We start from the raw sequence: 21,416 nt of genomic DNA on the forward strand, positions 1-21,416 counted from the left end.
ACAGACTCACCACTCACCCACAGACTCACCACTCACCCACAGACTCAGCGCTCACCCACAGACTCAGCACTCACCCACAGACCCAGCACTCACCCACAGACCCACCACTCACCCACAGACTCACCACTCACCCACAGAATCAGCGCTCACCCACAGACTCACCACTCGCCCACAGACTCACCCACGGACTCACCACTCACCCACAGACTCACCCACAGACTCACCACTCACCCACAGAGTCACCACTCACCCATAGACTCACCACTCACCCACAGACTCAGTACTCACCCAAAACGTCTTACTCATATTATAAATGTTGTGGCTTGGCTCTCCAACACATTGGTGTGCTGTACTAGTGACGAATTGGCATGTTTTGTTTACGTGACAACCCTTACTAGTTGGGTGTGTCGGGTTTTAACGACACATTTAGAAATGTACGCAATCTAATCTAAAAACCTCTTATGAAGTGAGGAATGTATGGAAAAGAAGACTTTTCCTTTTGGCTGCAGAGTACGCACCTGGTTGCAGCCATTGCAGTGCTGTTTGCAAGCTGGCTTGGTTGTCGGTGGACTTGAGTTGTATTAGCTGTGGCAGCATTCATCTGTGCTGTGTTAGTTTTCTGTGTAGCTTATTGCTGTTGAGTTGCATTCACTCTAGGTGCAGGCATAGCAGTACTGGTCGCATGCCGTCCTGCTTCTTTGTGTTCAGTAGTGTCATTATCAATAGGTGCAGCCATCGCAACATTGTCTTGGAGATTCATTAGCTTTATGTGCAGCACAGGCGGCATGCCGTCTCACTTGTTTGTGTTCAGGAGCTCTAATTGCAGCCATTGCAGCATTTGTACGAATGGCATCAATTATTGTAATCGGCTTCAGTGAAGACAAGCGCACGGTTTCCGCAAGGAACATAGTTGGAGGTCAAAGTTAATAAGCAGAAAAGAGTAAATAGAACTGGTCTTTATCAAAAATGCGTCTGAAATAAATGTAGTCCAACTTTACTTATTCTGGGTCATTGAGAATTAAAATGATTCTTAAAATTGTTGTTTGGCTCTAGTTTTCAAGATATGCTAATCATTCCAGTACATACGACCCTTGACTTTGGGAATGGCAGAGGATGTGTGAGTTACAAAGAGAATGTTATTCATTTTAAACTAGAAATTACTAAAATAAATCTTTGAATGCATCTATGAATAAATCTATAACTGGGTTTGGACTGTACTTGCTTGATATGAAGCTTTCGTGACTGCTGGAATTCATACTCTTTGGTTCTTTCGGTAAAGTCACGTAGGTATAACATAAAATGAAATAAATCACGACGTTTCTGGCGCAACACAAGCGTCCATCATCAGTGGGAAAGCAGGGTCTGCTGCTGAGGCCAACTGTTTTAAAAAAGGTTTGAAATGCGGAGACAACCTTCTGAGGATCCAACCAAAACCATCACTTTACCGTACATAGCAGGGGTTACCAAACAAACACAAGATTCAGGTTCATTTCAATACAGTACACAAAATCCATGATTTAATCCCATCTGTAAAAGATGTGATTCCTGACATGCAATACCCTGGTCTTTACAAACTGTGAGCTGTGGTTGCGGCAGCAGTTACATTGGGGAAACGAAACGACATGTCTTGGACCGCGTCCGTGAACGCAAGTCAGATCTGAAACATGGTAGGACCAATTGCCGATCATTGTTTTAATGTTGTGGGCTCGCACGAAATTGATTTTTCCAAGACGGAGGTACTCTGCAAACCTACCGGCTACCTTCAGAGATTTGTTCACGAAGCCATCCAGATATATAAACACAGACACAACTTCAACCGGGAGGATGGGTACAAACTGAGCAATCATTGGAAGGACGTTATTAACCAGGTGAAGTCTTAACTGACTGATGTTTCCATCTAACCTGCATATGTCAGCTGTTATTTCCACTTTGTCTCTCTCTCTCTTAGATCTCTCATTCTGACATGTCTGTTGCATTGCACTCTGATGCCTTTGGATTGCACTCTCATGCTCGCATGTCTGTTGCATTGCACTTTCATACTCGCAGGCCTTTCAGATTACACCCGTTGGGTTGCACTCCCTCGTCGAGGAGGCCGCTCTTTTTCTTTTCTACAGTTACATGCTAATTTCTCAAATTAACATCATGCTAATCTCGCACATTAACATAGCCACTTCCGTGCCCTCTAATTTCTCACATTAACATCATGCTGATCCCTCACATTAACATAGCCACTTCCGTGCGCTCGTCAAGGAGGCCGCTCTCCTATCTTACAGTTACATGCTAATTTCTCACATTAACATCACTAGCCCCGGCCACTTCTTTATAACCCTTGAGCTCCACCCATTTCAAACCTTTTTTAAAACAGTCTGCCTCAGCAGCAGACCCTGCTTTCCCACCTGATGATGGACGCTTGTGTTGTGCCCGAAATGTCGTGATTTATTTCATTTTATTTTCTACCTAAGTGACTTTACCTAAAGAACCAGAGTACAGAACTTGCTTTTTGAACAAAACAATGAATGATGTGATCTGAACCTGGTATTGCTTCATACATGATATGAATTGCATCATGTTATTCTTATAAGTCATGGATAATGCAATCATAACTAGGCTTACATCACTACTGAACAAGTTGCCCTATATCAGCTCTAGAAATCATGCAGTGTCGTGCTCTCTTATTTTTCAATATTTGATTTAGCAAAGGGACACATTTCTGTTTTGCCAAAGTGAGCAGAGATGCCTCGTACTTGTGTAAACAAAGCAGATAATTTCTGCTATGTTTGTGGTGAAGTGACTTTTGCATCACAAAAGCGCAGTATAACCGCTATGGTTAAGAAAGCCTATCACCTTTATTTCGGCTGAAAAATTGGAGATCAGGACAAGATGTGGGCCCCACATATTTTGCAACACTTGTGCAACAAATCTTTCCCAATGGTTGAACAGGAAAAGGAAATCTATGCCTTTAGCAGTGCTAATGATTTGGAGAGAGCCAATAGATCATATCAGCAATTGTTACTTCTGCATGGCGCCTCCAGTTGGGAAAGGTGTGTCAAAGAATACGCCCAGTACCCCACGGAGGAGGACTGCCGGTTCCTGATGCACCAGAATCATTCTCACTTGAGTCAGACGAGGAAGAGGATAAAACTTCTGGTCCTGGACCATCAAGGTCACATGACCCAAATTTTCTCTTATCCTCCTCTGAACCATACCTCATAGCACAAGGTGAACTGAAAGACCTTTTGAGGGATTTGGAACTACCCAAGAGTAAAGCAGAGCTGTTGGGACTCCAGACTGCAGCAATGAAATCTGGTGATGTTTAGGTTCCATATTCGTAACCGTCAAAAGGATCTTGTCCCATTCTTCTTCATGGAAGGTAACCTTGTTGCCTGCAACAACATCGATGGTGTGATGGCAGCCCTCAACATCGTTCATGATCCAGATGAGTGGAGACTGTTAATTAATTCATCGAAGATGAATCTTAAAGCTGTTTTACTGCATAATGGAAATGTTTCGCCATCAATTTCAGTTGGTCATGCAGTCCATATGAAGGAAACCTATGACAACATGAAACAACTTTTGAGGTGCATAAACTATGACCAACATCAGTGGCAGCTTTGTGGTGATTTGAAGGTTGTTGCTCTCTTGTTTGGTCTACAGACTGGATACATGAAGTACTGCTGTTTTCTCTGAGAATGGGATAGTCATGTGAGAAATTCCCACTACATTGGGGCCTGGGAGGAAAGGTGTTCAGCATCCACCACTTGTTGAATCAAGGAAGATGTTACCACCCGTACACATCAAGCTGGGTCTGATGAAGAACTTTGTCAAAGCCATGGACAAAACACATCTAAAATATTGAAGACCAGTGTACTGAGTGTGTGAGTAAATGCTATATAGAGATTGTTAATGAAATGCGAGTTAAATGTATAATCGTTGTAGGAATGTGAAGACATAGCCACAAAGGAACGAAGTGTAAAGCTGTAAGTTGTTAGAGGGAGTAATTATTTGTAGTGCTTGAAGTGGGTATGAATAGAATGCGTATGGTGGTGTGTACATATTTTATTATTTTAAAGCGAGTGTATGCATGCTTTTTTATTCGTTAATAGGAAATGTAGAATTGATGTATTTAGTCGTAGCTGTTGTATAGCGTCTATGTTGTGTAGAAGATCGTTGATGATTTTTATGATTTTGGGCAGGCCCGTCTAAAGCTGCATGACCAGGAGTCAAAGCCTTTTCTTGTTCAACTTGACTTGTGACAGGAATTCACTCTGGCCTCATGCATTACATTACATAGCATTGTCAATAATTATGTAGTTTATGAGAAGCTCACAATGGCCATATAAATAAATTGCATTCATTACGGTTGCAATGATACGCTAATCGATGCATAGTTATAGTTAAGGGATCAATCCCTGTTTGTCAACCATGTTAGATATACTGATTATCTGGTAATGGCTACACAATCAGATGGAGTTAGGGAATCTTGTTCTGTGCCTGGTTAATTCCATCATTAAATTGGGCCTTGCATATGTTCCACAAAAATAAATCGCCTGCCTAGGAATTTCATGTCATACAACATTGCACTTGCTCAACTCTCCATGAATAATCAGGCAGTTCTGCAAATGTTGGAGGAGCTCCCATACCTGGTTAATGTGTTCACGACCAGCTCTTCAAATTAATCGAGCAGCATTGTTTAATTAGACTGTGTAACACTGTGTGGAAGATACCTGGACTTTTGCTCCAAACAAAGCTGTGAATATCAATTGCCAAGGTCAAGTCCGTCTGAAACCATCCCTCTCCCTGCCAGACTAGCATCGCACCCGTCCCTCACCCTTCATCCTGCGGTTGGTGGGCGGACAGGACAGCACCACGTAGCCATTCATGCCTGGACCCGACTGGGTTACGTGGGTCACCCAGCCACCAGGTGCTTGTTGGCGAACACCACCCCAGGCCTCGTTCCAGGGGTGATATCAGTATAGAATATCTGTAAGGCTGCCCCCAATAAATGCCACCTCGAACTCCACCAGGCCCGTCCCACTGGGGGAAGATTGCGGGGGCGGCCCAGGACATGCTGGTGGGACTGTAGCTCGTCTGGCCTCGGAATTCTCCAGGAAGAGCTAGAGTCTGTCGCCAGGGAAAGGGAGGTCTGGACTGCCCTACTGAATGTGCTGCCGCCTCAATCCTTACCAGGACAAGCGGATTTAGAAACGAACGAACAAAGCTGCGAGTCGTTTTGGCCACAGATATTACTCTTTTCTCTGGATGCAAAATATGAACTTATTTAAAGGCCTGCCTATGATCCCTCTTCTATTGAACCAGACAAGATTGTATGAGTACCTTACAGATCCCTGAAATATGAGTACAGAATAAAATCAGTGAGTCTCTTTGGCAAGCGAGCCTGCATTGGTTGGGTCATAAATCCTGCATACTCCGACACCGCATGGTCAAGCAGCTTCTGTTAATGCAGATATTAGGTGCTAAACAGGCATGGCATTGGCTAGAGAAGCAATTGGAGGATGTAGAGGTGATCAGACCTGCTGATGACTTTACCAGGAGTGTCAAGATCAGCCTCTGTGGAGGAGGCCCCTGAGGTATGCTGCTAGGCAGTTGGAGGTATTTGCTGTGCAACAACAATGAAGTCGGAGTAGCGACGCTCACATGATTGGGTGTAACTGGGTGCCTTTAATGCAGAAAGACCGTGGGAACCACAGATGGTGCATCTGTCAATTATCTCAGTCGGTTATCCTATGACACCTGGATAATTCCCATGATCTGCTGACAAGTGATCCACACTTACATAGCATTAAATTTCACCTATCATGGCATGAGCACTGTGACAAGGTTACTTCAAAATAGTGATGAATGCTCACTGTTTTGTTTTTGCTTATATTGATCCATCTGAAATGTATGTGTAAGAGTTATCTATGTGGGGAGTGGTGGCGCAGTTATTTCACTGCATTATGAACTCAACAATTAGAGTTTGATTATCACCAACAGCAAACATGATTGATAAGTGCAAACTTAACTTATTTTGGACCTCTGCTATGTTGATTGATCCTCAATTACATGGTTAAGTGAGGAAGCATTAATACTGAGCAGATGAAGGCAGCCAGGCATGGTTCTGGACACACCACCACCTTTTTACCATGCCAGTGTATGACAGTAAAGTTTGTATATGCAGTAAAGTATATTGACTCTTGAACACGGAGGTTAATTCAAAACAGTAGTTTATTTTTGTTTTCCTCTGGAAATGTTTATAAGAATGAAATTGGTCAGGAAATTAACATAGCACATATGCAGCTGAAGCTAGATATGTTTATCCGAGCATTCAATCAAATGTGAGCCTGGCTTCACACCTCTAAGTTACGATTGAACATTAATTTATGCATTTCTGCATAACACAAATAATATAATTTTCAACACCCTTTGCTATGTTGGCTGAATTTTGCTTTTATAAATATTCATTTTGTAGGCAGACAGCCGAAATTGTGCTTGGAGTTTTGGGTTAACATTCATTTTGAAGATACTCGGGCTTCTAAGCATATTTAGGACCATTTGTCCTCTCATTGTGTGCCTTAACAGCCCGTGTGATGAATTGGGGAATCTTTTTCACTATATTATGAATATATGAATAAGTATCAACGTGTAAGTCATGAGTGACTGTGTATATATGCATTCCTCTGTGCCTTGATACTGACGTAGATGTGGATATTTTTTTCCGTCTGCAGCTGACGCTTCCTCTGCAGACTTGGTCTGATGGAGCAGAGGGACTCAGCGCAGTTCGGTGCAACAAGGCCACAATGCGACCAGTATGCAAACAGCACGGATCATACTGGAAACTTGACACAACACCAGAGAACACACACAGGAGAGAAACCCTTCAATTGCACTCTATGCCAGAAGGCGTTTGCAGGGTCATCAGCTCTTAAGATCCACCAGAGAACACACACAGGAGAGAAACCCTTCAAGTGCAGTCTGTGCGGGAAGGCGTTTGCACAGTCACCACATTTTCAAAGACACCAGAGAACACACACAGGGGAGAAACCCTTCAAGTGCAGTCTGTGCGGGAAGGCGTTTGCACAGGCACCACATTTTCAAAGACACCAGAGAACACACACAGGAGAGAAACCCTTCACGTGCAGTGTTTGTGGGAAGGCATTTTCATGTTCATCTACTCTTAAAAAGCACCAGAGAACACACACAGGAGAGAAACCCTTCAAGTGCAGTGTTTGTGGGAAGGCATTTTCAGGTTCATCTACTTTTAAAACTCACCAGAGAACACACACAGGAGAGAAACCCTTCAAGTGCACTGTGTGTGGGAAGGCGTTTTCACAGTCATTTACTGTTGTAATACACCAGAGAAAGCACACAGGAGAGAAACCCTTCAAGTGCAGTGTTTGTGGGAAGGCATTTTCAGATTCATCTACTCTTAAAAGTCACCAGAGAACACACACAGGAGAGAAACCCTTCAAGTGCAGTGTGTGTGGTAATGCATTTTCAGATTCATCTACTCTTAAAAATCACCAGAGAACACACACAGGAGAGACACCCTTCAAGTGCAGTGTGTGTGGGAAGGCATTTTCAGGTTTATCTACTCTTAAAAATCACCAGAGAACACACACAGGAGAGAAACCCTTCAAGTGCACTCTGTGCGGGAAAGCGTTTTCACAGTCATTTACTGTTGTATTGCACCAGAGAAAACACACAGGAGAGAAACCGTTCAAGTGCGGCGTTTGTGGTAAGGCATTTTCAAATGCATTTTCTCTTAAAATACACCAGAGAACACACACAGGAGAGAAACCCTTCAAGTGCATAATGTGCGGGAAGACGTTTGCAACTTCATCAAATCGTCAAAGACACCAGAGAACATACGGGCATCAGAAGATCCCGAAGGAGTCGAGTCTGAGTCAAAGTGCTGCAATGAGCCCATCCCTTGTGAAAAAAGAACTGGAAGAAAATCCCAGTTTAGACACTTTGAAAGATATCAAGTTGAAATATGAAGAGGTGAATTATGAATTTGAAGAAGTGACAGTGAAGAGCGAAGAAGTGAAGGTTAAATATGAAGATTCAACTCTAAAATCGGACCTTCACATCGATGGAAGTAACGTGAAGCAGGAGGAGAATTCTGACTGTGAGGCAGAGCGAGGCAACTCCCAGCAGTTTGTGGAAGTGGAGGTGTGGGTGGACTTCTGAGACAAGACCAAGTCAAATGGAAACCCTGTAGATGTGCAAGCTTGAGACAATGAAGCTCCAATAGATTCAAGTTTGTCACGGGCCTTTAATTAAAGAATGTGAAGTTGAACACTAAGTTCCTAGGTTCAACCTGCAGAGTAAGAGCGGTCAGTATTTATGGACCTGTGGGTTTGGTAGATCTCTAACCAGGAGCGAGAGCCAGTAAGCTCCCAAGCATTCACTATGTGATAAATTCATTTATATGGTGCTTGCTTAATCGCCTCAGCAGCTCGGAGTTTTGTATAATAACTCATCACAAACACTCGAAGGGCATCCCCAAGTGGCAGCTGCCCCTGTGTGGGATAAGGTGGCCCTGCACCAGCCTGCATGTGGGCATGAGTTTGTCAGTAGGGGGCGATGATTGATGTGAAATCTCCGTCATGTAATTTTTGGATACTATTCGGAATTACCCAAATTTTGACATTGACACCAACATGTAATGACCTATGTGTTTTGAATGACAATAGTATGTTTTACATCCACTATTAAGCAGAAAGTGCATATTTTGGTTAATGTTGCTGGAGTAGGTAGGGGTGGCTATCGGATTTGAAGCTTGAACCTCTGTAATAAATAGAGAATGTGCTACCACTTGGCTTCCCTCAATCTGAGTGTAGGCATTCCAACCTTAATGTTTCGAATGGACGCAGATATTCCATTGAGAGGGGTCCACGTTTCACATGCCGAAAGAAGGCAGGGCATGACTGGCTGACAAGACCCAAAGCTTTGTGCCAAGCGACAAACCAGGTAGCTTCCACACAGCATTGCGCAGCTGATAAAAAATTAACCCGTAAAAACAAAGTTTTTCACTATAAATCCTTTATATGCGTGGCATCGGTTTTATTTTATTATTCATTTCCGTTTTTCTTGAGTAAGAGTTTCATTTTTATCACATTGGTATGTTAAATTAAATATGAAAAAAAAAATTCCCTAAAAAGTGCAAAATTTAGGGAAAAAAATTTCACGAAAATAAATTGTCACGCATAACGAGTCTGTGTGCAAAATGTCAGCTCGATTGGATCATGGGAAGTGGGTTAAAAAACGACCGAAAGATTTGCACAGTCGTAAGCGCGCAAGCAAGCAAGTGAACTTAATATAAAGGATTTAAAAAGAATGCTGCCCGACTGATTCGGATCACCCACGTACTGTCGACATGTATTATGTACCCACAATGTACACATACAATGTACATACAGCATAAACACACAGTCTGCACATACACATAGTGTATACATATGTAGTTGCATAGCACTGGCTGCAGGCAGAAAAGGGGATTTGCGGCATGCGGCAGTCCTGACGTTAGCAGGCCAGGATATACACGAGAGGGGGATCTAAGGGAAAGGTCACAGAAGGGGCACCAGGAATCCGCTAGGAGGTTCCAGTCAGTAAGGGGGCCTGGCCGGGGCAGAGCGAGGCTACGCTGACCGTATAAGAGGGGCCTTTGTGGGGGACCTCGGGCTGTTGGAGTGAGATGCCTGTCGTGCTGCTGAAGTCCATCTTCGCCATTCTTCTCGTCTTCGCCATTCTTCTCGTCATCGTCTCCGTCTCTACCATCTCAGGGCGCCGCTAGTCAGACAGCCTACCAACTGTCCTGGTTGAGTAGCGTCACCGATAATAGACGGATTAAATATTAAGTGTTAACCCCGATGGTGCTCGTTAATAAAGAAGTGCCTCCAAGTCTTATCGTCTCCGAGTTAGTCACTACCAGGGGCGGTTTCTTCATTAGGGCGATTGGGCGACGCACCACCAATGTCATTCAACCACAGTTACGCTAGCCATTACTGTGCCTCTGGATATAGTCCAATCAGCGTCATGTCACGTTCTGTGGAGTACCGCCTCTTTTTGGGCGATTTCACTCTGGCTGAGAATCGCCCAGAGTGTTCCCATAGACTTACATTCAAAGATGTGTTTTTTCGAACGGCGGGCGCTCCAATGCATTCTCTATGGCTTCCGGGAGGGCTCGCACTAACGTGCTTACGTCATCATACGTAAGCACGTTTCAGTCAACAATATTATTTGTCGCCACCTAGTGGAATCTTTAATAAAAGAAACTGAGTGAATTGTAATAATAGTGAGTATAGAAACAAACAAGATGTATTGTAAGAATCACTTTATTTTTCATTAATATTAAAGAAGTGAAGTTGCCTTTACATGCTTAAGCTGTTAATTTATCCATTGCATGGGTGGACCTTATTCTTATCAATCATCCAGACATTTGCCCCCCCTGAGAGATTTTGCAGGAGCCGCCACTGGTCACTACACATACACATTAACAAGAACAACAACTGCAATTCGTCAGTAAGTGGCAGTGACGTCACCACGGTGCTTGTGCAAGGCTATATGCACGTTAAGGCCACGTAAAGTGTCGAACACCCGCCGACAGGAGGTCACGGGGCAGACCCAGGTGCCATGGGTCGACTGACTGAGATGACTGGAAAATGCACCACCTGTGCCCCCTACTGTGGCAATACTACACACACGGTGTGTTTACACGCACATATTAGTTGTTTTTCCGATAACGTCACGTAGATAGAAAAAATAAAAATGAAATTAAGTGAATAAAAAATACCACGACGTTGCGATCGCGACACAAGCTGTCGTCATGAGGAAAAAGAGGGTTCGCCTCTAAAGGCAAACTGTTTTTAGGGTTTGGAGATGCACATAGCCCAAGTGTATCAGCAGCACCAGCAGTACGGGAGAGAAACCCTTCAAGTGCACTCTGTGCGGGAAGGCGTTTTCTCAGTCAACACATCTTCAAAGACACCAGAGAACACACAAGCATCAAAAGATCCACAAGGAGTGGAGTCTGAAATCTTCTTGTGAAAGTTAAAAGTGCTGCAATGAGCCCATCCCTCATGAAACAAGAACCAGAAGAAAATCCCAGCTTGGACATTATGAAAGGTATCAAGGTAAAATAGGAAAATGCGAAGGCGAAATGTGAATAAGTGACAGTGAAGAGCAAAGAAGTGAAGGTAAAATGTGAAGATGAAGATTCAACTCCGAAATCAGACCTTCACATCGATGGAGGCAACGTGAAGCAGGAGGAGAATTCTGACTGATGCAGAACGAAGCAACTCCCAGCAGTTTGTGGAATTGGAGGTGTGGGTGGACTTCTTAGACATTGCAAAGTTAAATGGAGACCCGGTAGATGTGTAAGCATGAGACAATGAAGCCCCACTAGATTCACCTTTGTTACAAGCCTTTAATGCAAGAATGTGAAGTTGGAACATTCAATTCCGAGGTTCAGCCTGCAGAGTAAGAGCGGCCAGTATATTTGAACCTGTGGGTTGTGTAGATCTCTAACCAGGAGTGAGAGCCAATGAGCTCCCAAGCATTCACTATGTGATAAATGCATTTATATGGTGCTTGCTTAATTGCCTCAGCGACTCGGAGTTTTGTATCATATCTCATCACAAATACTCGAAGACCACCCCCAAGTGGCAGCTGCCCCCGTGTGGCAACAGTTGGCCCTGCACCAGCCTGCATGTAGGCATGAGTTTGTGAGTAGGGGGCGCCTGTCGGATTTCAACCTTGAACCTTTTCAATAAATATAGATTGCACTACCACTTGGCTTCCCTCAATCTGAGTGTAGGCATTCCAGCCTTAATGTTTCGAATGGACGCAGATGTTCCGTTTAGGGAGGTCCACGTTTCACCTTCCTAGAGAAGAGAGGGCATGACTGTCCGAGAAGACCCAAAGCTTTGTGCAAAGCGACAGACCAGGTAGCTTCCACACGGCATTATGCAGCTGATGAAAGGAGAACGCTGCCCGACTGATTCGGATCACCCACACACATTGTAGACATGTATTATGTACACACAATGTACACAGTGTACCCACAAGGTATACACGCACAATGTACATACAGCGTAAACACAGTGCAAATACATTGTATAAATATGTAGTGGCATAGCACTGGCTGCTGGCAGAAAAGGGGATCTGCGGCATAGGCTGTCCTGACGTGAGCAGGCCAGGATTTCCACGAGAGGGGGATCTAGGGGAAAGGTCACAGAAGGGAGCACACCAGGAATCGGCTGGTAGGTTCCAGTAAGGAGGAGTGGCCGGGGCGGAGCGAGGCCACGCAGAGAGTAAGAGGGGCCTCTTAGAGGAATCTTGGGCTGTTGTTGGAGTGAGATTCCCGTCGTGCTGCTGAAGTCCATCGTCGCCAAATTTCTCGTCTTCGTCTCCGTCTACCATCTCGGGGTGCTCTAGTCAGACAGCCTACCAACTGTCCTGGCTGAGTAGTGTAAAGGAGAGCCAACACAAGGTTGCAGGGGGTTCGTCTTTTATTCCTTCCTTCATCCCCAGCCTTCTCAATCTCGTTCCCGCCAAGATCTCCCCTCGTCCCGCCTGTTCTCTCTCTTATATCTCCTCGCTTGCTCCTCCCCCTTCCCCTGTCACCGTCCCACTCCCCCTCCTTTTGGTGGGAATCCTTCCCCTGACTTCCCTTACATCACCCTCCCCCCCGTCACTGTCCTCTCCCATGTCCGTACATTGCACCCTTGGCTGGTGGCCGATGTGCCCTCAGTGAGGACACGCCCCCTCAGTGAGGCCACGCCCCCCAGCGTGAGGCCACGCCCCCCTCAGTGTGTGAATCTGGCTCTGACACTAGCCAGTGCCTCCCCAGCCATTGACCTCACCGCACGTCACTCGTGTATACACAACTAGCTTTACTACCCGGCTTCGCCCGGGACTTGGATTCACCACGCCCGGCCGCCTTTTTCTCCCCAGTGGCGATGTTCACACACCACACCAGTTACTCGTTTGAGGCTGAGTCGACCTAGGGGAGGCCCAGGAGCGGTTAAAATAATCGTCACCGGTGGTGGCCGTGAGCGGGAATCAAACTCGGATCGCCAAGTTTGTAGCGCAGCGCGCTAACCACTACACTACCGCTCCAAAGACAAAGATCCCCCATATAGCTTTAAAAGACTGTAGGGGCAAGTGCTGTTAGCAAGTACCTATGAAGGCCGGAACGAACCTTTGCATTACCTTTCCCTGCACGGGTCACATGACAGAGTTAACGTCACAGCTCACTTGCCGTGCACAACATATATGCATTATTGAGCTCCCCCCCCCACCAAAAAAACCACAAAAGTGTATTTTGATAATTTTTGCATGGTGTACAGTCTGGAAAGTACCCACATAGGAAATTTCAAGTTTGTTGCATGTCGGGAAGTACGCTAAACATTTTGAACAGACACACATTCACAACTTTGCCTTTTATATATATGGAGATAATGTTCGCGTTGTTGAGCTCATGCGCCCATAAGAGTTTCTCTTCAAGAGTGGGAGCAATGGAAAAGAAATAAACAAACTCTCACCACTCCGCATTACCTCATTGGCGTGAGACGCCAGGGGGAGGTGTACCCCGCTAGTGACGTCTTGTCACCAAGGTTTTCAACCCACCCCCCTCCACCGCATTCTTGAAGTGTAACGTCACGTCTGGTTCGTCATTTGCTGATTTCCGTTCCCATAAAATCCTCCACAATAAAGGTTTTTTGGGTTAAAATCCTTGTGGGCAAAGCAACGCCCAACCACTCAACATATTTTATTCATAAAAACCGTCGCGAGTTCATTGCGACGGGTTCAGCAGCCACACCCCATCACTAAACATGGACTCGACTCATTAACATAATTTATTCACTTACACAGCCGTTCATTGGGGTGTTTTACCCCGCAAGTGACGTCATGTCACCTCCTGCTGCCGCGTGACGTCACGAGATACCAGGAAGCTGCCTGGACTCGCGCGCACTCACTGAGATCCGAGGTGAGAAGTTCACATCGTGGTTGTTGTTGTCGTGGTGGTGGTGGTTGTTGTTTACCCAGGTAGAGCCTCGCTCCTTCTCGTAGGGATATCAATTGAGTAGCAGCGAGTATGGAATCGATGTCCAGGTTGGAACATTACAACGCGGGGCCTTGCCTCCTGCCCTCGCCTGATTGCATTTGCTTTAATTATCTGCTTAAGTTTAATTTGTCTTCACCTGGCTCACTACAGTTTTCTATTTTGCCAAGCCCACTTGAGCTATACCACTCTTTTTCAGAAGCGAACTGCCCACAACAAAGTGGCTTATCAACGTGTGGAAATGTGTATCGGTCAAATACTCTAAACGCGTGGTGATGCTGACTCTAAATGTGCAGGAAAAAAGCGGATCCGGAGGAAAATCCACGCAACCACGGGGAAAGAGAGACACGCAAACTCCAAATTACATCCGTAATACAGGTTTGTTTGGGTTAGATCGCGTAAATATATAAATGTGTCTTTAAACCCGCCACCACCCGACACAGCCAACTAGTAAGGGTTGTCACGTAAACAGAATGTGGCCAATTTGTCACTAGTACAGCACGCCGGTTGTGTGTTGGAAAACCAAGCCACAACATTTATAATATTGAGTGCGATGTTTCACTAGTCATTACAACCAGCGTCATCAGGCGACAGCCAAATGTTGTGCCTTGGCTTTGTGGGAATATAAATTGGGTCGCTGGGTTTATAGTGCAGCATGCTAACCGTTGCACCACCGCTCCCCACTCATGCACAGACATCATCTGAAGTATGGTATATATTCAGTACTAGCTAAGTTACCCGGCTTCGCACAGGTCTCAGTAATCAAACACTAAGAGTAATGTCCTTCCATGTTGGCTTCATTAGAATTATTGAATTATGCCAATAAAGCCTGTAAATGTGTGTATATTGACACGTTTTTTTGGTTGTGTTATACAATCGCAGGGCTTGTTTCATAATGAGGGCAGCTTTTAAATTTGTTACCCTTGGAGAGCTTCAGGATAGACAATGTTGGATCTTTTGCCATCAAGTGGGTTTAATTGAATGAAGTTTCAATTTTAGCATACACATCGACAGCAAATTGGCAGAAGAGCTCTTTGCATCTCAGTAAGAGATTGAAGCTGCCGTTTCGCACTATGATCCTGAAGGAAAAAACGTCCATGGCGGAAATCTTTTGTGTTGGTAAGCCTGTTGCTGGGTCAGTTTTGGCGGACTAGGAAATGGTAGCCATCATCACCTTGCAGGATTTGCATCTTGGTGTTGATGACATTTTTGCAATGCTGTTGAGCCTGTCACCTATTGTCAGTCATGCAAATTAGGTAGTGGCAGCAGACTGCGAATGCGATTATGTGGGCATGTAGACAGATGTCGGGATGAGTTGGTTGTTGCCAAAACATGTAATTTTGGAAGCATGAGTTCTTCTATTGTTGTTTTGGAATTGGCTTGCATAGGTAGTGTTGACAGGTATCAATACATGAATAGGCTCGGGATGGTCATTAATTGTAGGGAGCTGAACCATGGTACTTGTTGCAGCATAACCCTGGAGAGTCTCTTTTCCATGTTATTGCATGGCAGTAGCTGCAAGAAGTAGACATGGAATCAATGGCAACTAATGGATAAGAAATGTAAATAAGTGAGGAATGTATGGAAAAAATACTTTTCCTTTTGGCTGCAGGGTAGACACCTGATTGCAGGCATTGTAGTGCTGTTTGCAAGCTGCCTTGCTTGTTGGTGGACAGGAGTTTGATTAGCTATGGCAGCATCCATTTGTGCTGTGTCAGTATTCTGTGTAGCTCATTGCTGTTGAGGAGTTGCTTTCGATGTAGGTGCAGGCAAAACAGCACTGTTGGCATGCTGTCTTGCTTTTTGCTGGACTGCAGTTTCATAATATGTAGGTGCAGCCGTCACAGCAAGCATACGTACGCAGGTGGAGGGGGTGTGTAAAAAGTATGCGTGCGTACAGGGAGGGGGGGAGAGGTCAAGTTTTGACAGATATTTGCGTATGTACTTAAATGGATGGCCCCTATATGAAATGTCATAATGTGTTTGCGTGTGTGGGAAACCGGAAGTAGTGACAATGCCCCCCGGGCTTTAACACATGACGAGAGAAAGAGAGGGGGTAGGTGAGGAGCAGGGGGGTTTGGAGTGTGCAGGTGTTGAAGGTGAGCAGTTAAGCTAAAAATAGAGCAAAAAATACTATCTCACCCGTGAGAGCACATGGAAAATTTGAGGTGTGTTGGTTTCATGGTGTTGGCGCAATTTGGTTCACAAAAAGTGCACATGCGCAAAGCCTGCTTTATTTATATAGATTTTTACTATTTTTGTCTTGTACATTTTTATGTTTACGGTTTCTCAATGTTTATTATTCATTTTTGATTATTTCAAGCTTTCGTGACTGCAGGGATTAATCTTCTTGGTTCTTTCGGTAAAGTCACGTAGAAGGGAAATAATAAAATAATAAAAATAAAACATAAAATAAAATTCTCACGACGTTTCGGCCACAACACAAGCAGCCGTCCTCAGGTGAAGACCTGGTATCGACAATCAAGGGTATTTCCCTGTCCCCAGACGACCTGTCAGTTTTGATGTGGTTTCCTTGTTCACCAAGGTTCCCGTACCTGACACCATCGCAATCATTGAAGACTTGGTTGATCAAGGACTTCATACTGATGTACCCCCCCTGGTGAGACACTGCTTAACCAACACATACTTCACCTGGAATGGAACTTTCTACAAACAAACTGAGGGCACCCCAATGGGCTTCCCCCTATCTCCAGTTGTAGCCAACGTTTTCATGGAGAAATTTGAGACTGACGCCATCCAGACTGCCACTCTACGCCCGACCTTATCTGGCCATATGGCCGGCCGGCTCTAGACCAATTCCTCGACCATATCAATTCCATACACCCAGCCATCAGATTCGCCATGGAAGTCGAAAAGGATGGCAAGCTACCCTTTTTGGATGTCCTAATTAAAAGGAGACCTGATGGTTCAATGAGCCATTCTGTCTACAGGAAAGCTACCCATACGGATGCTTACTTAAAACCGGATTCCCACCACCATCCATCCCAGAAGAATTCCCTCATCAAGACTCTACACCATAGAGCCAAATGCATCTCCGACCAGGAACACATTGCCAGTGAACTCAAGCACGTACACCAAGCTCTCAAGGCTAATGGTTACTCCAACTACACAATCCGCAAAGCCATCACTCCAACCATGAAGAAGGATCCTTTTGAGGAGCCATTTAAAACCATCACCTTACCCTACATTGTGGGGGTCACAAATAAGATCTCCAAAATCCTGAATAAACACAAGATCCAGGTCCAATTCAACACAGTACATAAAATCCGTGATCTGGTCCCGTCTGTAAAATATGTGGTTCCAGACATACAGTACCCTGGCGTCTACAAATTAAGTTGCCTCTGTGGTAGCATTTACATTGGAGAAACCAAACGACATGTCTTGGACCGAATCCGTAAACATAAAGCAGACCTGAAACAGGGTAGGATGAACACCTCAGCCGTGGCAGATCACTGTTATAATTCAGTGGGTTCACGTGACATTGACTTCTCCAAGACGGAGGTTCTCTGCAAGCCATCCGGCTACCATGAGAGATTCGTTCACGAGGCAATCCACATATACAAACAGAGACAATTTCAACTGAGAAGATGGATTCTGGCTCAGCAATCATTGGAAGGGCGTGATAAACCATTTCGGGTCTTGATTGATTTTGTTTTATGGTGACTTTCAGACTGCAGTCCATTCGCTGGCATTGCCTCTTAGTACCTTTCACGCAACTGTCAATAGTATGGTTTATAGCAGATTGTATAATAATAAAGAGTATAACAGTGTAATGTTTAATATAATTCATGAGGTAATATATAGTATCATAATTGCATAGTAGGGTTGGTAGAATAATACATAGTGTAATATTACATGTCTAATATTATTATAGTCTATAGTAACGCAGTGTATAATTCATTGTTGGGGTCTGTCTATGGCAGTTTATATTACAGGGTATAGTCGTGTGATGTAAGAAAAAAAAAAGATTAGATGGAGGCATATTATAATAATTTTTGCGACATTTAAGTGTAATGTATAATGGCTTATTGTTAGTAGCTCAGCTTATTGGAGATTATATTGAGAATACTGATGATATTGATGTAGTTTATATTTTAGTTTTTTATCTGTTCACTATATGATAGTCATTATATAGTGTATTGTATACCCAGTTACTTAATGTTAATAGCTCAGCTTATTGGATAATATATTGAGTACATTGATTATATTGATGTAGTTTATATTTAGTTCTTTCACATCAGTTTATTGTATGATAGTGGGTGTTGCAGTTCTTTAGCATCAATATACTAAATGTCTCTGTTGATATCTAAACTCTGACTTTAACATAGCCACTTCCGTGACCAGTTACATGCTAATTCCTCACATTAACATCCTGCTCATTCTTTCACATTAACACAGCTTATTCAATGCTAAATTCGTATGTTGATATGTAAACTCCTTTGTCAAGGCACTCTTCTCCTCCCACCCAGCTTAAAATACGCTGCCAAGCTTAGCAGTGTTCATTGGAGCGCTGTCTTTCAGACAGCTCTGTCTTCACCTGAGGACGGCTGCTTGTGTTATGGCCGGAACGTCGTGAGAATTTTATTTTATTATGTTTTATTATTTTATTATTTCCCTTCTACGTGACTTTACCAAAAGAACCAAGAAGATTTATTTCAATTGTTTAGTTTTTAGGCTATTTGGAATACAGTACAGTGCTTATTTCAATTGTGATGTTGTAAATTTTAGTTTCCGTTTACCTAACACCTTTACGTAGGTAAGCCCTAAGTATTGAATATTGCACTTTTACCTTTCGCACGGCACTTTCCAAGAACTTAACCTCTGTGATATTCAAGGGGCTGCTGTATTTTGCGTCCTTCTACGACAGCAGAGGAGTACCGATTTTTATCAGGAACTAGATCTCTGCTTTCTTGATGAAATTAAGGCCTATAGTACCATAAAGAGACTTGGGGCTTTGGGTTGTTTGTTTTAAATGTTACTGCTGCTCTGCTCACATGCGTTGAGTATTTTTTGGATTTTGGGTAGGCCCATGTAAAGCTGTGTGACCAGGAGTCGGAGCCATTTCCTGTTCAAATTTGCTTGTGACAGAAATTCACTCTGGTCCCATGCATTACATTACATAGCATCTTCAATAATGATGTAGTTTGAGAAGCTCACAATGGCAATATGAATAAATTGCATTCATTTCGGTTACAATGATATGCTAATCGATGCCTGGCTATAGTTGAGGGATTGTTCTCTGCTGGTCAACAATGTTACATCTGCTGATGATCTGGTATTGGCTACTCAATCAGTTGGGGTGAGAGAATTTTGTTCTGCGCCTGGATAATTCCATCATGAAATGGGGCCTTGCATATGTTCCACAAAAATCACCTGCCTGGGAATTTCACGACCAGCTCTGGTTTGACAGCCAAAGTCTCACTTCAAATTAGTCGAGCAGCATTCTTTCATTAGACTGTAACAGTCTGGAAGCTGCCTGGACTTTTGCTCCATACAAAACTGTGAGTGTGCATTGCCAAGGTTTAGTCCATCTGAGACCATCCCTCTCCTAGCCATACTGGCATTGCACGTGCCCCTCACCCTTCATCCTGCGGATGGTCGGCGCACAGGATTGTGCCACATAGCCATTCCAGACTGGGCCCGAATGTGTTACGTGGGCCACCAAGCTGCCAGGCGCTTGTTGGCGAACACCTCCCCCAGGCCTCGTTTCATGGGTGATATCAATATAGAATATCTGTAAGGATGCCCCCAATAGACTCCCCCTCGTACTCTACCAGGCATGTCCCACTGGGGGAAGACCCCGGAGCCGACCCAGGACACGCTGGTAGGACTATGTCATTCAGCTGGCCTGGAAATGCCTGGGAATTCCCCAGTAAGGGCAAGAGCCTGTTGCCAGGGAAAGGGAGGTCTGGGCTGCCCTACTCAATGTGCTGCCGCCACAACCATCACCAGGACAAGGCAGATTTAGAAACGAACAAAGCTGCGAGTCTTCTTGGCCACAGATATGACTCCTTTCTCTGTGGATGCAAAATATTAACTTATTTTAAGGACCGTCTGTGCTGGCTTATACCATGAAGGCTGGCCTGCCTATGATCCCTTTATTGAACCAGACAATATTGTATTAGAACCTTAGGGGCTAAACAGCCATGGCATTGGCTAGATAATAGATTGGAGGATGTGGAGGTGATCAGACCTGCTGATGACTGGTACCAGGAGTGTCAAGATGTTCCTTTGTGGAGGAGGCATGTGACTTATGCTGCAGGGCAGTTGGAGGTATTTACTCTGCAACAACAATGAGGTCAGAGGAGCGATGCTCACATGAATGGGTGGAACGCTGGGTGCCGAAAATGCAGCAAGACAGCGGGGAGTCCAGCTGGTGCATCTGTAGTAACGTCGAATACAGATCGACACCCGGGGTTGAGGCACGCTGATGTTTATTTCAATAAGCACAGGGGACACGTAATACTGGAGGGGCTATCGGCCCCCTCACCCGGATAGCTGGGAACACACGGCTATCTATCCTAACCTGCCTCCTAATCCTCCAATTACTGGGCTAGGGGAGGCTGTCTGGCCCGACACTGGTGAGTCGGGCTACGGCACCCGGAGTCCCAGAGTCCTAGCTCTGATTCACGGGGCCCCGCTGCTGGCTCGGTCCTGCGCGGCCCTTACAAGGGCGGCGTTCCAGGGGAGACCAGGGCTCTCACTAGGCAGTCTTCAGTCTTCAAGAGTTACAAACACATTCTGCCCCGAGCCCTCCGGCTCATCCCCCTATATCTCGAACCCCTCCCCGCTGGGGAGCCATCTGCGGACGTCGTTGCGAGCACCCTCCCGTGTGCTCACGAAGCCCCGCCCACTGTGCTAGTTTCTCGTAGGATCCCATAAATATCACCCCTACACATCTCTCCTCCGTAAGACCCCTACATCACCCCCCCCCTGTACAGCTCGCAGCCGTCCCGGCTGCAACATTGACAATAAAAGTTTAAACCATCTCCATCCCCCCAGCGTGTGCCTCATTTTTTTTCAACAATAACGCAACGAGAAGAACAACAGGAAGGAAAAATAACCCGACGAACCCCCCCCGAATAAATACGAAATCCGTAGGACGAGCGCATATACACGTGTTTCTTTTCCTGGAATCCCCCCCAGCACACACAGACACCCAGAACACACACAGCACGGACGCCCCACACCGTGAGCACAACATGCGAATGTACACCGGAAAAGAGAAACCAAAAAAATACAAAATTTTTTTTTTTTTTCCTTTTTTTTTTTCTTCTAATTTTCTCACAAGAGTTTTCGCATTTTTGCGCGCGTCCTCGCCGCAGGC

At 44.8% G+C, this 21,416-nt stretch overlaps 1 protein-coding gene across 4 annotated transcripts in view; it reads left to right on the top strand.

Annotated features, from left to right (window-relative positions):
- The window catches only part of LOC144738151 (uncharacterized), a 43,074-nt gene that overhangs the window by 13,147 nt on the left and 8,511 nt on the right, over positions 1-21,416 (top strand). Inside the window, exons 3-5 of one of the 4 annotated variants that reach the window (XM_078621106.1) lie at positions 3,655-3,875; positions 4,805-4,921; positions 6,726-11,792. In XM_078621106.1, the coding sequence (XP_078477232.1) occupies positions 6,754-8,190 (1,437 nt within the window). In that variant the 5' untranslated portion in view covers positions 3,655-3,875; positions 4,805-4,921; positions 6,726-6,753 and the 3' untranslated portion in view covers positions 8,191-11,792. Of the gene's footprint in view, positions 1-3,654; positions 3,876-4,804; positions 4,922-6,725; positions 11,793-21,416 lie in introns of those variants that run through there. The other 3 variants (XM_078621105.1, XM_078621107.1, XM_078621108.1) reach the window with 3 other exon arrangements.

Source organism: Lampetra planeri, chromosome 78, assembly GCF_965212315.1.
Source record: "Lampetra planeri chromosome 78, kcLamPlan1.2.h2, whole genome shotgun sequence".
In the NCBI taxonomy this organism is placed as follows: Eukaryota; Metazoa; Chordata; class Hyperoartia; order Petromyzontiformes; family Petromyzontidae; genus Lampetra; species Lampetra planeri.